Source organism: Trachemys scripta, chromosome 1 (genome assembly GCF_013100865.1).
Source record: "Trachemys scripta elegans isolate TJP31775 chromosome 1, CAS_Tse_1.0, whole genome shotgun sequence".
In the NCBI taxonomy this organism is placed as follows: domain Eukaryota; kingdom Metazoa; phylum Chordata; order Testudines; family Emydidae; genus Trachemys; species Trachemys scripta.
In genome coordinates, this window is record NC_048298.1 from 65,095,795 (window position 1) to 65,112,041 (window position 16,247).

Sequence of the window (16,247 nt, forward strand, 5' to 3'; positions counted from 1 at the left end):
CCATAAGTGGGGGATACCACTTCTCCCTGTCAGAGATCACACATACTAAAGACTTCTCAAAGGGCTACTTGCCACTGGAAATTCCAAAGAGGGCTCCAGAGCCCATATGTGTATATCTACCCTGAAACTTGGAGCAAACCTCCCAGACAGGTAGGCAGACTCACACTAGCATACTAAAAATAGCTGTGTGGACATTGTGGCACAGGCAGAGGCTCAGGCCTGGGTCTGAGCTCAGGTGGCTGGCCCAAGCCTTTTCCAAGGCTGCAACATCCACACAACTATTTTTTGCATCTGTCCACTTGCAGTGTAGACTATCACATCATTCTCTTAGCAGGGAAGTGAAGGGTGCTGCTGAAAGTATGTGTCCAGAAGTCCTCACTCCACTAATACCAACAGTAGTACAGGTAGCTGCACTATTTTAGAATGTTGTAATATCAACTGTGGCAGGTGACAAAGGTTAGGGTAAGGACAAAAAATGATTAAGCATTTCATTTTGAAATCATATTTCTACTTTAGAGCCTATAAATGATATTTCAAAATCTCAGTTCATTAAGCAGCAGTGACATTAGCTCCTCCTGTGTAATGTTTATCAATAAATTATGTCTAAAACCCAGTAAAGCAGGGCTAGAATCTTCTCAATTGTTATTTCTTTTAAAAAATAAAATATCATTAGTTTCATCATCATAAAGGGTGTAAAAGTTTCTGAAAGCACACCAGTTCAGTGCACCCATTCCTGACCCTCCACCAATGCATGGTTTTCCCACTGTAGACCAGGACAAAGACCTAAACAAGTTAAAGTGAGAGAAGCTTCCTCACTGGTTTTGCCATTTCACCTGCCATAGGAAGAACCATTAAGGCTTTGTCCAGACTGTCTGACCAACACTATTTAACATCTGATCATGCAACTGGGTACAACAGTCACAGCTTGTATGGCTTTGTATTCTAAAGCAAACAGGACTCTGCTTCAAATGGCCATATCAGACAACACTGGGATTGATATATGTGCTATGCATACATCTCCCAATTAAAGTAGAATTAAAGCAAAGCACAGCAACAACCAAGATTCGAAGAAGTCGCAACTCTGCACTACAATTGACAATGCTGAAAGCAGACTGGGAGATGTACTGAACTCATCACTGCCCAAGAGGCGAAATTAGCAACTTTAGAATTTTACTGCTCAGATAATTAGTCAAAGTACTTAGGTTAAGGCTCCCTTCCCTGGGGCTTTGAAGGTCTCCTGTCAGGCTGGGGAGGACAAGGCCACATGGAACCTAGCCCACTGAGTTTTGCATCAGCCTCCAGGCTTTGCTCCTAACAAAGCCCATCAGGATCAGTGACCCAGCTTCACACCAACCCCTCTTCACGCAGCCTGGGGAATGCGACCCTCAGGCGCAGCCCTTAGATATGGATGGGAGCGTGCTCAGGGTATTATGCTGTTCAAGACGCTTATGAGAGGCCTTGTAGATAGGGCCTGAGTGATGAGCCATTCCCCTTCCCCACAGCCGGGTCCCAGCCACACATCGCTGTCGGGGAAAAAGGGACACAGCCAGGCCCGTCCCGAGCAGTGGGAAGAGGCCACTTCTCCCCCCTTGCTGTCCCGCACAAGGATACACTTCCGAGGGGAGGGCTCCCTCCAGCCCTGGCTGGAGCTGAATCCGGGTCCTCCCCCGCTCCCCGGCGGCCTTCCGGGCGGGTTGCTTCCCCGATCTCCCCCACCCCGGCTCCTGCCCCAGCGGCCCCCGCCGCGGTAAGGCCGGCCTCGGAAGCGGAACCGATCCAGCGCGTTGTGGCTGCGCTCCCAGAACGAGAGCCTGGGGCCAGAGTCGGAGTGGGAGTGGGAGCCCGGAGGCATCCGCGACGAAGGCAGCGGCGGCGGGTGAGAGCGGAACGACTCCTTGGGCCGGTAGCCGCCGTGGCCGTGCAGGTGGCCGAGCTCCGGGGGCGGTTGGTGCCGCGAGCGGGGGAAGCGGCGCGAGGAGGAGAGGGAGGCGCCGCCGCGGAGCCCGGGAGGCGGCCTGCGCCTCGAGTAGGGCCTGGTGCTGATGAGGCCGCTGGCGGGCTCGGAGCCGTTATTGTCATCGTCGCTGATCTCGCCGTCCTCCAGCTCCCCCTCCTCCTTCGGGGACAGACCGCTAGGCTCCAGCGGCGCCGCCTCGGCAGGGGCTGTGGCCGCCGCCATGGATCCAGTCCAGGCGCTCCGGAGAAGCAGGGAGCGGCTCGTAGCGGTACAAGCGCTTTCGATTCCAGAGTAGCCCAGCCCCAAAACTTCCCCACCACGTCTGTCTTCAGGATCCCCCCGCCTTACCCCTCCCCCCGCCAGCTGTAGTCTCGCGAGAACGAATGACTCCCCTCTCTCACTCCCCCTCTGGAGGGGAGGGAAGCCATAGTAGATTGCGTCATAGAGAGGGGCCGCGCGCTGTATCATGGGAGCTGTAGTTCTGACTAGGAGACGGGGCGCGTCCGTTGTAGAGGGGAGAGCCGGCAACGAGTCGAGCCCGGCCGTCCTGCAATGGGGCGGGGGTGGATAACGGTCTCCAAGGGCAGCGGCATCTCCCGCCATGTTGGTGAAGGAGCTGGATGGAGCCGCCGGGACGCCGCCATCTTATTAAAGGGAAAGAGCGAGTCTCCCCAGACCACCCCGTGTGCCGCCTGCGAGAGAAGATGCCGACCAGCTGCGCGGCGGCGGGGTGCGCCGCCGTCTACAACAAGAGCGTCAACGTCAGCTTCCACCGGTACCGCCTGGGGTGGGGGAGGGTTAGGCCTGGCTCTCCGGGCGGCTCTCTGCTCCTGGAGAAGCCGGCTTTGTGTTCGCGCCTTCGGCTTTCTAACCAGCGGTCCTTCCGCCGCCCCGAGAGCGGGCTGTAACGCGCCGCCGCCGCGCGGAGCGGCTCCCCTGTCTGCGCGGGCCGAAGGGCTGTGTGCTTCGGTCGAAGAACTCCCCACACCAGTCACCCGTGTAGACACGGTTCAGCCCCCTCCGGGCCGCCGGTGTGTGGTGCTGGTGTAGTTTAGCCAGCGCTATGGAGAGCTCACGGAGTTCTGAGCCAGTCAAATGATTTTTTAAAGAAGCGAATTCCGGGTAACTATTGTTATAGTTGCCTAGCCTGGAACCAAGATCTCAAAGGCTTGGCCAGGTTTTTTTCCCCTTGACATTCAGATCTGCCGTATAACAAGAATGAAAGTTGAGCATTGAGAAAGGAAGAAATTGTTAGTCAGTCCTGTCTAAAGCTGCCATTTGTTTGTTTTGACATCTTCTAAACTCTAATGTCCAATTAACAGCTGGGAGAAAGAATGTCTTTGTTAAAGAACCAACAACCTCACCTCTTCAGACAAGGGGTGAACTCTCAGTATGCCCCTCTGAGACGCTCAAGCAGCCCTTTAGTCACACTATGGAAGGTCAGATATTATTCCTGGTATTTTTGTGCTGAAACACAAATTTTAACATTTGACAGTTGAACCTCTTAGACTTTATTTATACATTGAAGGGGAAAAAAAGGGCACAAATCCCATTTTAAAAACTCCCTTATCAGTCATATTTAAATCTTAGTTCAGTCACTTGTGTTTTTTGGACTTAGTATTTGGAAACTAACTTCTATGAACAGACCTGTCAAGTCACACTAAAACTTGAGGGAAACATTGTCATTTTATATTCCTTGTAAAGATGAATTTCAATGGGTTTCTTTGAACAAAACACAAATTTAATTTACTTTATTATTTTATAGCACTCAGAATCCCCAAAGTGGATTTGGTTTGTTTTTCCCCAAAGTCTCCCCTCCCCCCCCCCCTTATTATTATTTATCTGCAATCAAAGTAAAAAAAAAAAGACTGGATAGATTTCAAGACCAGAAGGGACTGATGGTGAGGTAATGAGCCATCCCTGAACTAGAGCCTCATTAAGCCATATGCAGTGGTGAGTCATTCCTGTGCTCAGCGCAGCCATTCCACAAGCCAGGAGCTGGTCTGGTGACTCTCCGGACATATACCAGCCTCACAGGAGACACGGCAGCTTGGTCAGCCCAACATGATTTTATGGCTTGGAACACCACTACCTGATAGTGGTGACAGACTTTACAGGCTTCAGTCTGCTCCAGCCCTGCCCTTGTTCCACCTTAGCTCCCAGCCCTACTCTTGGCTTGTTCCAACCCCTCTCTTGACTCCAGCTCTGGTTCCTGGCCCAGCTGTCGCTGCACCAACTTACTTCCACTGCATCAACTGGGCCACACCCTCTACGTCTTGTTTTCTGACTTCTTGTATAACATAGGCCATAGAACTTCCCCCAAATAATTGTTGTATAAATAATACTAGTGATATCTTATCTAATTATTTCTATTGTCTTTTCTCTTAGATTTCCCTTGGATCCCAAGAGAAGAAAGGAATGGATACGTCTTGTAAAACGCAATAATTTTGTGCCGGGCAAACACACTTTTCTTTGCTCAAAGCATTTTGAATCCTCCTGTTTTGACCTAACTGGACAAACTAGACGACTTAGAGTGGATGCTGTTCCTACAATTTTTGATTTCCCTGCTCATCTAAAACTCAGGGTAGGTTATTGGAATGTATGTCACTCTCTGAAGTCTTCTGCATTTTTTCAGTTTATATAAAAAAAAAAAAACCCACACACACACACGTGACCATCCCATACAAAATTTAAAGAAAATAAACTCAAACAAAAGGTTACTTAAACAGTTTGTCCTTATTTTACAGTCATAACACTATAGCATGTCTTCCACACCCATCAAATATTTTTAAATGGAAAAATGTGATTATAAAATCACCAGTGTTGGTAGGGAAACAAGAGTATGAATAGTATCTGAAATTACTTTTTTAAACTTTTGTTGTTGTTGTTTGTTGTTTGTTGTTTTTTTAATGGAGATTGTGTCCATTTATAAACACACACAACTATAAATATATTGCTGCCCAAAACTCATCCCAGAGATGCCCTCAATTTAGTCATTTAACATTGCTATGTGGTAATTACTAGAATAGAAATATTTAAACTTTTGAAGAAATGTGATTCCAGAGAAGTTTCTTCCATTGGCAATTCAGCATGTTGGCTAGTATGCCCCAGTCTTTTTCTTCCTTCGTCATCACTTGCTTTACTATTGTTACCAGGCAGGCAGTTTTGTAACTGTCTCACTTGCAACTTATACTAGCACAGATCATAGTGGATTGATTTAAATCATCTGTACTAATCAAGATTTAAATCAGCAAGCAGAAAACCTTGATTTAAATAAGCAATTTTAATCTATTATGTGTTTGTGCTTTCTAGTTATTTTTCTAAAGGAAGATTGATTCTCATTGGTTGGGGACCATTAGAACATTGATTTGCAACTAAATATAGCCTTCATATTAAACTTGGTGGTATTTTTTTGCTAACCAGGTGGATACACTATACGTATACACATTGTTTGCGATAGTTTAACTTACATTTATTTGGATTCTGAAGTTTTACTTTTTTATTATGTTATAAAATTGTGAATGATGCATTTCTTATTTACTAGATGATGAATTGTTTTACTTGTGATTTGTCAAGTTGTATTTGGATAGAAATTCAAATCTAATTAAAAGTGCAAAAACAGCATTATAAGGGCTTTTTTATTATTTAATAAAGCTACCTTAAAAGTGCTGGATACATAAGACAAAAAGCGTATCAAGAAGTTTATCAAAATATTTTGCATTTAAAATTGACTTACTAATCAACAGAAGTGTAATATGTAGATTGATTGTTTCTGTTTACTATGTCCTTCAAGATTTTAGAACTAACAGCTCTCTCTTTCTCTCCCAGTCAGAGTCAGTGACTTATTTTTCTCAGTGAGTGCTCCACTCCTGCCCCAGTTCTGCCCCTTTCCCAGAGGCCCTACCCTTGCTCCGCTGCTTCCCATTCCCGACACCCTCCCCCACGTGCCGAACAGCCGCTCGGCCAGCAGGTGGTGAGCATGCCCTATTTTTTTTTTTTTTTTTTTTTCCTGTGAGTGCTTGAGCCCTGGAGTGCCTATGGAGTCGGCACCTGTGCTCCTAGTATTTATTTATAGATAGGAAAACGAGCTGTCCTGCTTTTTTTTTTTTTTCCTTTCAACTCCCAGTCAGTGTCTCAACTTTGAGTGCACAAGACATTGAACTGAACTAGTTGAATAAACTGAATTGAAGAAAATATTCTCTCTGCGCCTGAAAAAGAGGCTGCTTCTGTAAGAAGTTGTTCTAAAACTTCAACAACCAGTAGTTCCAGGTGCTTAGCCAGTGGTTTCCACCATTTCAGTGGTGTGAATTTCTTTAAAACGTCAGCAGCAAACATGGATTGCTTAATATAATTTTTTTGTTTAAATTATTTTAATAGATTAAAGTACATGTAGGCTTTAAAATAGGTTGTCAATTTCAAATGAATTTTAAATAAATAAACCCCGTGTTTAATTTAAAACATTAATTCGTTTTATCCACCTTTGCACTGACATTCTACAACTATTTGTTTTTCCCCATGGTGTTTGAAAACCATGAACAACTGCTGTTTCTTAGCAGTTTAAAGATGGCACTAGATTAGAGTGATCAGATGTCCTGATTTTTATAGGGGCAGTCCTGATTTTGGGGTCTTTTTCTTATATAGGCTCCTATTACCTCCCACCCTCTGTCCCGATTTTTCACATTTGCTGTCTGGTTGCCCTACACTAGATGCTGTGGTCGCGGCTGAGGGATTGTAGAAGTAGAGATTGAAATGACAATAAATGGTTGGGATTACAGTTGATGCTGCACTCAGTATCTGAGCTGTTTGCACTAATGAAAACAGATGATGAGATGGTCTGTTCAAATTACTTATGGCTGCGTTATTCAGCAAAGAAGCAGTTTATTCATCAGTAATTGGGCTTTAGAATGAGCTGCTACTCTGAAAAGTAACTAACACTAGCATCAGTTTTGAAAACAAAATGTGATCTCATGCATTTGATGACAGAAAGGTGGTGAAGTACAGGAGGAATTGAAACATTTTTATTGTATTATACAGTATTTTATTTTGGTGGTGGTATTTTTTTTCTCCTCTGAGAGAAACTGATTGAGAAATTCATACATAAAAAGGGGAAATTAACAGATAAAGAATGTCTCTAATCTCTGTTTCATAGTAGCTATTATAGCTCATCTTAGTGACTTAAATTTGAAGCTGCAGGGTAAGAGAGCTTCTCTGAGCTGCATTTGGCTGTGTGCCTTAGCATAGATGAAATTGGACAGTTGTCTCAAAATTAATAACAATACTCTGTGTTTTAAATGTACCTAGTTACTGCAGCCTTAGTATAGTTCTGTTCTGAAAAATGAATTTGTAAGAAATGGCACCTGTTTGTCAATTACTGTTAATAAAAATGGGGAACATGGTGCAATTACAAAGGTTCACTGTCTTGTTTCTGTTGCCTGCTTCCTCCCTTTCACTTTGTTCCAATTGTTCATTTTCTGCATCTTGTCTGTCATTAGACTAAGCTCTTTTAAACAAAGATCATGTCACTTCTGTGATATTACAGTGCTAAAATATTATGCCCCAGTTTTGATTGGGGCACCAAAGCAGTGTAAATTCCCTACAAAATAACTACACCTCTACCCCGATATAACGCTGTCCTCGGGAGTAAAAAAAATCTTACCGCGTTATAGGTGAAACTGCGTTATATCAAACTTGCTTTGATCCGCCGGAGTGCAGTCACACCCCCTGGAGCACTGCTTTACTGCTTTATATCCGAATTCGTGTTATATCGGGTTGCGTTATATCGGGGTAGAGGTGTATTAAAAGAACTATTAAGGTTGAAAGGAGAGATGCTGAGAAAATAAATTTCAGAATTAAGGTTCCTGTGCAACTTGTGCATATACATTATAATATCTTTAATTAAGTGATAATATACTCCTCCATCCCCCTTCCCCGCCACCCACACACACACAGAGACAGGACCTTTTCCTCATTCAGTGCACAGGATAACTGTTTTGTGAATGAGGCAGCTGTTCGTTCTTCATTTGCATTGTGTGGCCCTATGCTTTGTTTACACCTTTCATATGGTGCACTGAAATAGGAATTTTTAATTTAATCTCCTATTTCACACTTCACTTATAGTGTTCTTGTGCCTCACAAATGGTCTTTCACAACACCAGGTGATGTAGGAAAGCATTGTTCTCCCTGTTTTACAGGTAAAGAGCTGAGGCAAAGAAATTAAGGGTCAAAACTTACAAAATATCCACTAATTATGAATGTTTCAGTGACTGAGTGCCCTACTTGAGACACTTGGGGGGCAGTTTTTCAGAGATGTTAAGCATCTCCAGTTTTCATGACTTCAGTTGGAATTATGCTTTCTGAAGAGTCAGACCCTAAGTGCTGTCCACACAGAGACTTAATGCATGGCAAGCCATGATATAAAACTACAGCATGCTAATCTTCTATCCACTAAGCTGTGGTCACAGCAGTGGGTCAAAGCACACTATGGGATTTTTAGTGCATGATAGTGGGGTCCACACAGTCATTCAGTGTGTGGCAATTAATGAACTGTAGATTTACATCCCAGCTTGCTACATACTAAGGGTATGTCTACACCAGTGGTTCTCAAACTAGGGCCGCCGCTTGTTCAGGGAAAGGCCCTGGCGGGCTGGGCTGGTTTGTTTATCTGCCACGTCTGCAGGTTCGGCTGATCGCGGCTCCCGCTGGCCACGGTTCACCGCTCCAGGCCAATGGGAGTAGCAGGAAGGGCGGCCAGCACGTCCCTCAGCCCACGCCACTTCCTGGAGCGGCGAACCGCGGCCAGTGGGAGCCGCGATCAGCCGAACCTGCAGACGTGGCAGGTAAACAAACCGTCCCGGCCCGCCAGGGGCTTTCCCTGAACAAGCGACAGCCCTAGTTTGAGAACCACTGGTCTACACTACCTGCCGGATCAGCAGGCAGCAATCGATCCAGCAGGGGTCGATTTATCGTGTCTAGTCTAGACACAATAAATCGATCCCCGAGTGCTCTCCCGTCGACTCCTGTACTCCACTGCTGCGAGAGGCGCAGGCGGAGTTGACAGTGAAGACACCATGGTAAGTCGATCTAAGTACCTCGACTTCAGCTACGTTATTCACGTAGCTGAAGTTGGGTAACTTAGCTCGATTCTCCCCCTTCCCCTTTCCTTCCCCCCAGTGTAGATCAGGCCTAAGTCTCCATGTGAACAAGACCTTAGTGTCTCATGTTGTGTACCCAGAAATAAGGAGCACACAACTTGTAGCATACTTTGAACTTTTGGTTTAAATAGCTTGTCTATCATTTCTATGCCTCAAATTATAAAACTGCCATCAGTTTTGTATACTTACATCTGAAAACATGATTATAATTTGTTTACTCCTTAAATGAAAACAACAATCTAGAATTAATTCTTACTGAAATATAACATTTCAGTTGTGAAGACTGGGCTTATGGTTTGTATTGCAAGTATAAAAACTGATGTGTGGTATTTGGTGTTTTAGCATCACCTAAATGGAAAGTAGTTTGTCTCTTTTTTTTTTTTTTTCTCTTGTTTGTTTATAAATCCTAATCATAGCTACTTGACATCAGCAGATAAAACTTAAAATCTGTCAATTGAGGCTTAATTTATTTTTCAGAAATCAAAACTTTATTATATGATTTATTTATGCATTACTAGTTACTCTTGCTTACTGCTTTTTCACAGCCAAATTTATTTAAAGGTTTATTTGCAATCAGTTGTTTATTCACACAGAAAAAAAGCTACAATAAACTATTTTGGAACTGAGAAAATTGTATAACTTTTATATTTTTTTTTCTTTTTCCATTTGCTCCATTTTCAAAAGAACTATTCTTCCTATTCTCATCTTGCACATTGTGGATCTATGTAAATGATCAGGATCTGTCTTTCCCTAATGTCATGCTTTATTAGATTAGAGGGAGTAGGAGTGGGATACCTTCTAACATTTATGGGAGGGGTTATTACAAATGCAATAATACATATTTACAAAAATGTACAGGCTCCTTGTATTTGAATTTCTAGAAATGTAGTAATTACATGTTAGATTAATTTGAAGTTTGGCATTTTATAAACTTGCATAATGCCATGATAAATTTAGGTTTTATTTTCTTTCCTGTCATTTTTATTTACAGAAACCTATGTCAAGAAATCTTCTGAAGAAGAAAGATGCTTATACCCCAGAAGGGGTATCTAACTTCAAAACAAATATTAGCTGTAGACAAGTACAACTTGAACACAGTTATGCTTTCAGAAGCCCCATGGAAGCCAAGAAAAGGATAATTAAGTTAGAAAAGGAGATAGCAAGCTTGAGAAGAAGAATGAAGAACTGCATTCAAAAAGAACATAAAGCCACACAAAGATGGATAGAAATGACTTGCCTCATCAAAAACTTGGAAACAAATAATATTTTGCCAGGAGTTACATTGGACCACATTTTACCAAATGCCTTAAGAAACCTTCCCTTGGAAGATTTCAAAAATATTTTACAGGAACAGCAAGATCATCTATAACAGCTTTTCCAATTTTAAAACTAGACTTCAAAATTTAAATTTATACTGAATATAATGCCAAAAAAATGTATCCAGCTTATTATGTTTTTCTAAGACATTCTTGTGGTGGTGAGGACAACACTGGTTCTTATAACTGCTTAATTAATTGCAAATACCCATCTATTACTAATGAAAACTTCACCACAAGTCTTTTAATTGTGATAGTAAGTTTTCAATCAGTTAATAAGAGTGCCTTATGCAAGAACTAGTTCTGTGAATTAACCATCTTTCATTTTTAAATAATTGAGGATTGTGTTTTGGTTGATGTTGATTGGTTGGTCTATTTTTGTAGAACATCTGAGTAATTGAATTGGACCAATTTTTGATGGAACACACACTCTATTCAGGTAAGTTTTACTTTAAGAATAATAACCACTTTGTATTACTAATGATCAAACATAAAAATTTCTTACTAGTGAACACTGTCCCACAGTCCCTCATACCTCTGAGATTCACAGTTAAGTACCTCCAGCACCATCATTCGAGACCCCACAGAGGCCTCTGTGTGTGTCCAGGGTCTATAGTAAGTCATGGGATAGAGGCTGACATGCTGGGGAGAAGTGGCCTGGTAAGCCCAGAAAGGAGGAGCATTTACTTTGTTCTGGTTCATTGGAGGTTCCTGAAGAAGATGAGACTTTTCCACTGAGTTCTGTCTTGTCCCAGGAGCTGCCATTGCAGCTGCCCAGGGTGATGCCGGAGACCACAGCCATTGTGGTGTTACAGGACCTTAGCTTGGGTATCCTGTGGATACCTGTGGTCTGCCATTTTGGCAGCAGGACAATGTAGAGAGCAAGTTCCTTGAGGGGTTGTTACAGAAATTTGCTGTATATATGTTGTATATGTGCACGTATACAAAAAGGCTAAGTTGTATGGAAACACAATTAAGCTAACAACACAAACTGTAAGAGAGGCTACTTGTGAACTGACAGCAAATGCCAAAGTGATGTTGAAAGTATGGAAGTTGCATTTTGACAAAGTGCTGAAGCAAGCATTTTAGACATGCTAGATGAACAGGGTGTCTTGAAAGGCAGAATGGATGTCAGCACTGAACCACCATCAGCAGAAGAATCAGAGCAGTGAAAAAGTTGAAAAATGGGAAAGCTTCAACAATAGATAGTGTAACAGCCAAGACACTAAAAATCAGTCGGACAAGTGCTATCAAAGCATTAGGAAAATATACAAGAAGGTATGGGAGCAGGAGGAGCAACTGGATGACTGGGTAAAGGCAATAGTATGTACCGGTCCTGAAGAAAGGTGATTCTGTCAATCTAAATAATCATAGAGGTTAGTCTCAGTATCATGGAAAATGAATGTAATTATCAACAGATTAAGACTGGTTTTCGAGGAAGTAGTAGGTAAGGAAGTGAGACTTCAGAACAGAAGTTGCATTGATCAGATATTTATGCTCCAACAGTTTATTTGGGCATGGGAGAATGGAAGGATGAGAAGGGGAATTAAAGATAGTTGCTGTTTTAATCAATTTCACGAAGGCATTCCAGTTACTTTCCATAATGCTTTCCTCCAAAACATTAAAATCATATGGAGTTTCGATAATTGCAATTATAAAAGTTATGTACAAGGACTCCTATAGTGTGCCCTAAGAGTTGGTGGAAAGCTAAGTTAAGCTGGTTGGGCAAAAAGTAGTACATATTGGTCTGGTTATTAATCTGGATAAAACTAAGTCCCTGACCACAACCTCCAGCTCCAACTAGCTCGGTATTAACCTTTCCAGGTGGAACATCAAGCAGGTGGCAACTATCAAATATTTGGGCAGTGTCCTAGACTGTGCTGGAGGATGCTTGAAATATGTAGACGTTTGTATATCAGCAGCTGCTGCCATGTTCTGGGCCCTTCAGTGGCCTCTGTGGGAAGGTTATGACATCAGGCTTGTGAGGAAGCTATGGATCTATAGAGCCACAGTTAAAGCAACTCTCTTATACAGAAATGAATCATGGGTGCTGAGGAAGCCTTAAGAACACCAGATTATGAGCATTGAAAAATGTCAGTCTTTGTCAGCTGCTCTATGTCAAGTGGCAGGACAAGACTCAAAATGAGGATATTTGAAGCCAAACCCAGCAGTCATCTCCAGCAGCACTGGTTTGGTTTCAGCAGCTTTCTTGATATGGAGGTATTATTAGAATGGAAGAGTAATGAATTTCTAAGTGTGTACACCACAGAATTCCACTACATGGCCGGTGAGCACATGGGTATCAAAAACTTAGATGGTGCAACAAGATTTCAGTTGATATCCATCACTGGCATATACAACTAGACTTCCTTAAATATCTTGCACAGAGATGGATCCAGTGGTGCTTGATTTGCAAGGAAGCCATGTCCCTTTGAAATTTGTCATGAAAACTAAATGTATAGTTTGTTATATTGGGATAGTCACGATTTTCTCCTAAAGTGATTTTTTTTTATCATTCATAAGTTATCTTTAGATGAGAGTACATGCAAATAAGTAATAAAGCTACAAAAGAAATATTTCCTTTAAAAATATACTTAATGAATTCTTGTACTTTTTTTTTCTTTTATGTTTAGGTATTGTCCATCTTGGAGATGTTTCATACAGGTATATACTACAGGCATTTTGCTGTACCTTTATTAAGGCAAGTGCTTTTTAAGTAAAGGATATAAAAAGTAGTACTTCAGAAGTGGCTAAGGAGTATACCCTACCTGTACTCTTCAGCTGTTTTCAAATTTTAAGCTAGTTCAATATATAAATAAATTTATATCTTGCCTTTTATGAAGGAGGAGCATGTTAGCTGGGGGCGGGAGGTTGTTTGTTTCTCTCCCCACCCCCTTTCCTTTTTTCACCAATTAAAAGATGGCAGTTGTCACATGAAGAAAAGGGAACTTAGTTATTCTCTTCAAAATATCCTATGCTAATAGTGCTTACCCTTTTTTTCTTTTTTGGCACATAACTGCTTGTATTGCTCAGAAGCAAAGTTTTGTTTTTAATTCTACTTGGTGAGTATCTCTCATTCTTTCCTTTGAACACTGAGTCACAAGAATAGTTGATTTTAAAAAGCTTGCCTCAACCTACTTTTTGAGGTAGATTAATACTCTAAAAATAGTGGTACAAACTTATTCAAATCACAGCTTCAAATGCTGATTATGTAAATCATGGCAAATTTAGTATTTTACAGATCTTAATAAGGACTCTGTTTATCAGTGGAGTGAACAATGGAATAACGTCTCAATCTTGATAATATTTGGGTGTCAAATTCCAATAAAGACAAGACTTGTTTGTCAAATTGGATAATTTAATAGTAGCAGATCTTCCATACATCAGAAAAGGAGATAAATGTAAAAATAACTAATGTATAAAGCAGATTATCATTAGATACATCTTAATTTGTGGTAATACCAAGGGCCCCAGTGATGGGGCAGGATTATGTTGTGCTTGGTATTTGTATAAACATACACGCATACTGTTCACACTCCAATGAGTCTAAATCTAACTATAAGACAAGAGGCCAAAGGTGGATACAGACAGACAGAGCTCAAGGAAACAGCGACTTAATATTGGTTGGCATGATAGGCCGTGGTCTTGGCATGCCAGCTACTTAATTGTAAAATTTTTTGCAGTATTCCCTGGAGGTCAGTCTCTTTGCATGAGCTTTTGAAGAAGGGACTTGATGACTGTTTATAGGGGACTGAAATTTTGGTGGGAAAAGTACCTTTTAATTTGGTTTCTTTGGGGGCAGAGTTTTCTGGAGAGTTGCAGCTGGCTTTAGTTGTATCTCTTTAAAGTCCAAGACTACTGTATTTTTATGTTCTAAATCTAAACATAGACTTACCTAAAGTTTCTTTTACGTCTAGATTTGTTTTGAGATACGCAAACACAGGACATAAAATGGTTGTATCACTTCTAACACATCCTTTATCCACTCTAAATATGTGTAGATAGTAACTTCCAATGGGAAACATAGCACAAGTACTATGGTGACTCACTCTAAACACCTAGAATAAAATGTACTTAACTTTTGAAAATGGAGAAACCTATGCAGGGCAAACCAGGACTTCTTTGACTCCTGACAGCTTCAGCTTGCAGCAGATTGTGGTGGCAAGCCTGCTTTACTGAGCAGAAAAGTGACAATCACCTCATCATGCTGGAGATTCATACAAAGTGGGAACTTGTGATCCAAGTTGGGCCCAGAGTTCATGGGACTTGAATAGTACTTCAGAATTAAATGCAATATATTGCAGGCTTTCCCATCCTATTAATCTGATACTGATTACCAGTTTGTTCCCATCTCTGTTCATTCTCTCCTTTATTACTTTATTTTCCATAAATGGGAATTGGGTTGAGGTTCTCAAGAAGTCCCCAGGAAACACTTTTTTTCTCCATTTTCTATTATTTTAATAGGGTTTGTTCCCCTATATTTCAGACTTGTTATGCAGTTACTAAAATCAAATTTAGACTATTACATCCTGTTAATGTTTGATAACTTTCTCTGAAGTCTGCTCTTAGATATAACTTTATTGGTATCTATAGGAGCATAATTTGGAGGATTCAGGGTTGGGCTGTGTGAAATGTTTGCACACAAATTCAAAACTTTTGCAACACCTTATTGGATATCAGTTTTCTTACAAAACTGAAACTCTAGGTTTGTCAAGGGTTTCAGTGAAGCGTGTGTGTTTAAGTAAAAGTTGTAGATGACTGAGTTCATTCAAAAGTTATGCTTGGAGGTGTGAATCTATGTCTAATGCAATGGTTTGCACAAACCCACACAAAGGAAAACCCCTGAGATTTGGAGAGCTTTAGATCCAGCTCTCTGGGAAAAGTAGCCCTACCTTTAAAGTTTGTTCTCTTCCCTTTGGCAGGATGGTTTTTAACTTTTTACTATAAATAAGCCCTGAAACTAAATATTACTCCAAGAAAAATATAAAAATAGGAAGCAGAGCTAGTTCACCTGATCTTTTTAGAGTTGTGACCCAGAGTCATGTGATTTTATTGGACTTGGGCTTTGTACTGAATTACTATTTGAGTGTTAATTTTTTTTTTTGTGATAATTGCAGAATGTATGCTTTGGACACACTACACTTTTGTTCATATTTCCTTTTTAATATTTAGCCCTTTACCTTTTATTATAGGTCTCTACCTTCTCCTTTTCCAGTCACTTCTACCAAAGAAGGTTTTTGTCTTCACCTCAATTTATTGATGGATTCTGGAGCAGGTTATGTCCTAACAAAAGCAATACTTGTTAGTCTGTTTTCCAAAAATGTCATGTAGACTTATAAACCAAATGCTTATTTTGTATTAGTTTTTGAACAGAGTATCGGTTTTATTTGAAATCCAGCTTATTGCATAATTAATCATTAAACACCATGCCATGTAACAGGTGACCTTAAATCTTGTATGATCATTTTGACTAAGTGCTTATGTTTTTCATAACTATTGTGCTAGTTTCAAATAAAAATGTCACTTTTCAACTGGTGTATGAAATTTTGTTCCGAGAAATGTAGTTACTACTTGTCTTACACATCCTCATGTTTGCTATATGAATATTTATATGTGCTAAACTGAATTATATACAGTCAATCTCCTGCTGGAATTTTATCAACTGAAGGAAAACTTGTACATCTATGCAACTGGCTACCCCTGAAATATTTTAATTTTATTTTTAATACTTTATGAACAAGGGGAACAAACATTCAAAAATAAACAAATTATAAAAATTGAAACCATGCTGAACTCATGAATTACATTAAAATCTTTACTTGT

The 16,247-nt window shown here is 41.0% G+C and overlaps 3 protein-coding genes across 5 annotated transcripts in view; 2 read left to right on the forward strand and 1 right to left on the reverse strand.

Annotated features, from left to right (window-relative positions):
- The window catches only part of ZFC3H1 (zinc finger C3H1-type containing), a 61,107-nt gene extending 58,508 nt beyond the window's left edge, over positions 1-2,599 (reverse strand). For 2 of the 3 annotated variants that reach the window (XM_034771509.1, XM_034771514.1), the window contains exon 1: positions 1,612-2,290. In XM_034771509.1, coding sequence (XP_034627400.1) covers positions 1,612-2,179 — 568 coding nt within the window. In that variant the 5' untranslated portion in view covers positions 2,180-2,290. Of the gene's footprint in view, positions 1-1,611 lie in introns of all 3 variants that reach the window. The other variant, XM_034771502.1, reaches the window with a different exon arrangement.
- On the forward strand, positions 2,555-15,955 carry THAP2 (THAP domain containing 2). Its single transcript, XM_034771525.1, has 5 exons — positions 2,555-2,732; positions 4,346-4,541; positions 10,100-10,863; positions 13,058-13,088; positions 15,617-15,955. Exons 1-3 carry the CDS (start codon positions 2,578-2,580, stop codon positions 10,475-10,477), a joined length of 729 nt encoding a protein of 242 aa, XP_034627416.1. The 5' UTR covers positions 2,555-2,577; the 3' UTR covers positions 10,478-10,863; positions 13,058-13,088; positions 15,617-15,955.
- The window catches only part of TMEM19 (transmembrane protein 19), a 59,495-nt gene continuing 55,814 nt past the window's right edge, over positions 12,567-16,247 (forward strand). Inside the window, exons 1-2 of the mRNA XM_034758908.1 lie at positions 12,567-12,711; positions 13,058-13,088. Coding sequence (XP_034614799.1) covers positions 12,567-12,711; positions 13,058-13,088 — 176 coding nt within the window. The remainder of the gene's footprint in view (positions 12,712-13,057; positions 13,089-16,247) is intronic.

Bases quoted from the DNA above. Each gene is read 5' to 3' on its own strand.
- THAP2 (XM_034771525.1), top strand. From the start codon at position 2,578: ATGGAGCCGCCGGGACGCCGCCATCTTATTAAAGGGAAAGAGCGAGTC. The intron at 2,733-4,345 runs GTACCGCCTGGG...CTTTTCTCTTAG, and splicing joins GTCAACGTCAGCTTCCACCG to ATTTCCCTTGGATCCCAAGA. The intron at 4,542-10,099 runs GTAGGTTATTGG...TTTTATTTACAG, and splicing joins CTGCTCATCTAAAACTCAGG to AAACCTATGTCAAGAAATCT.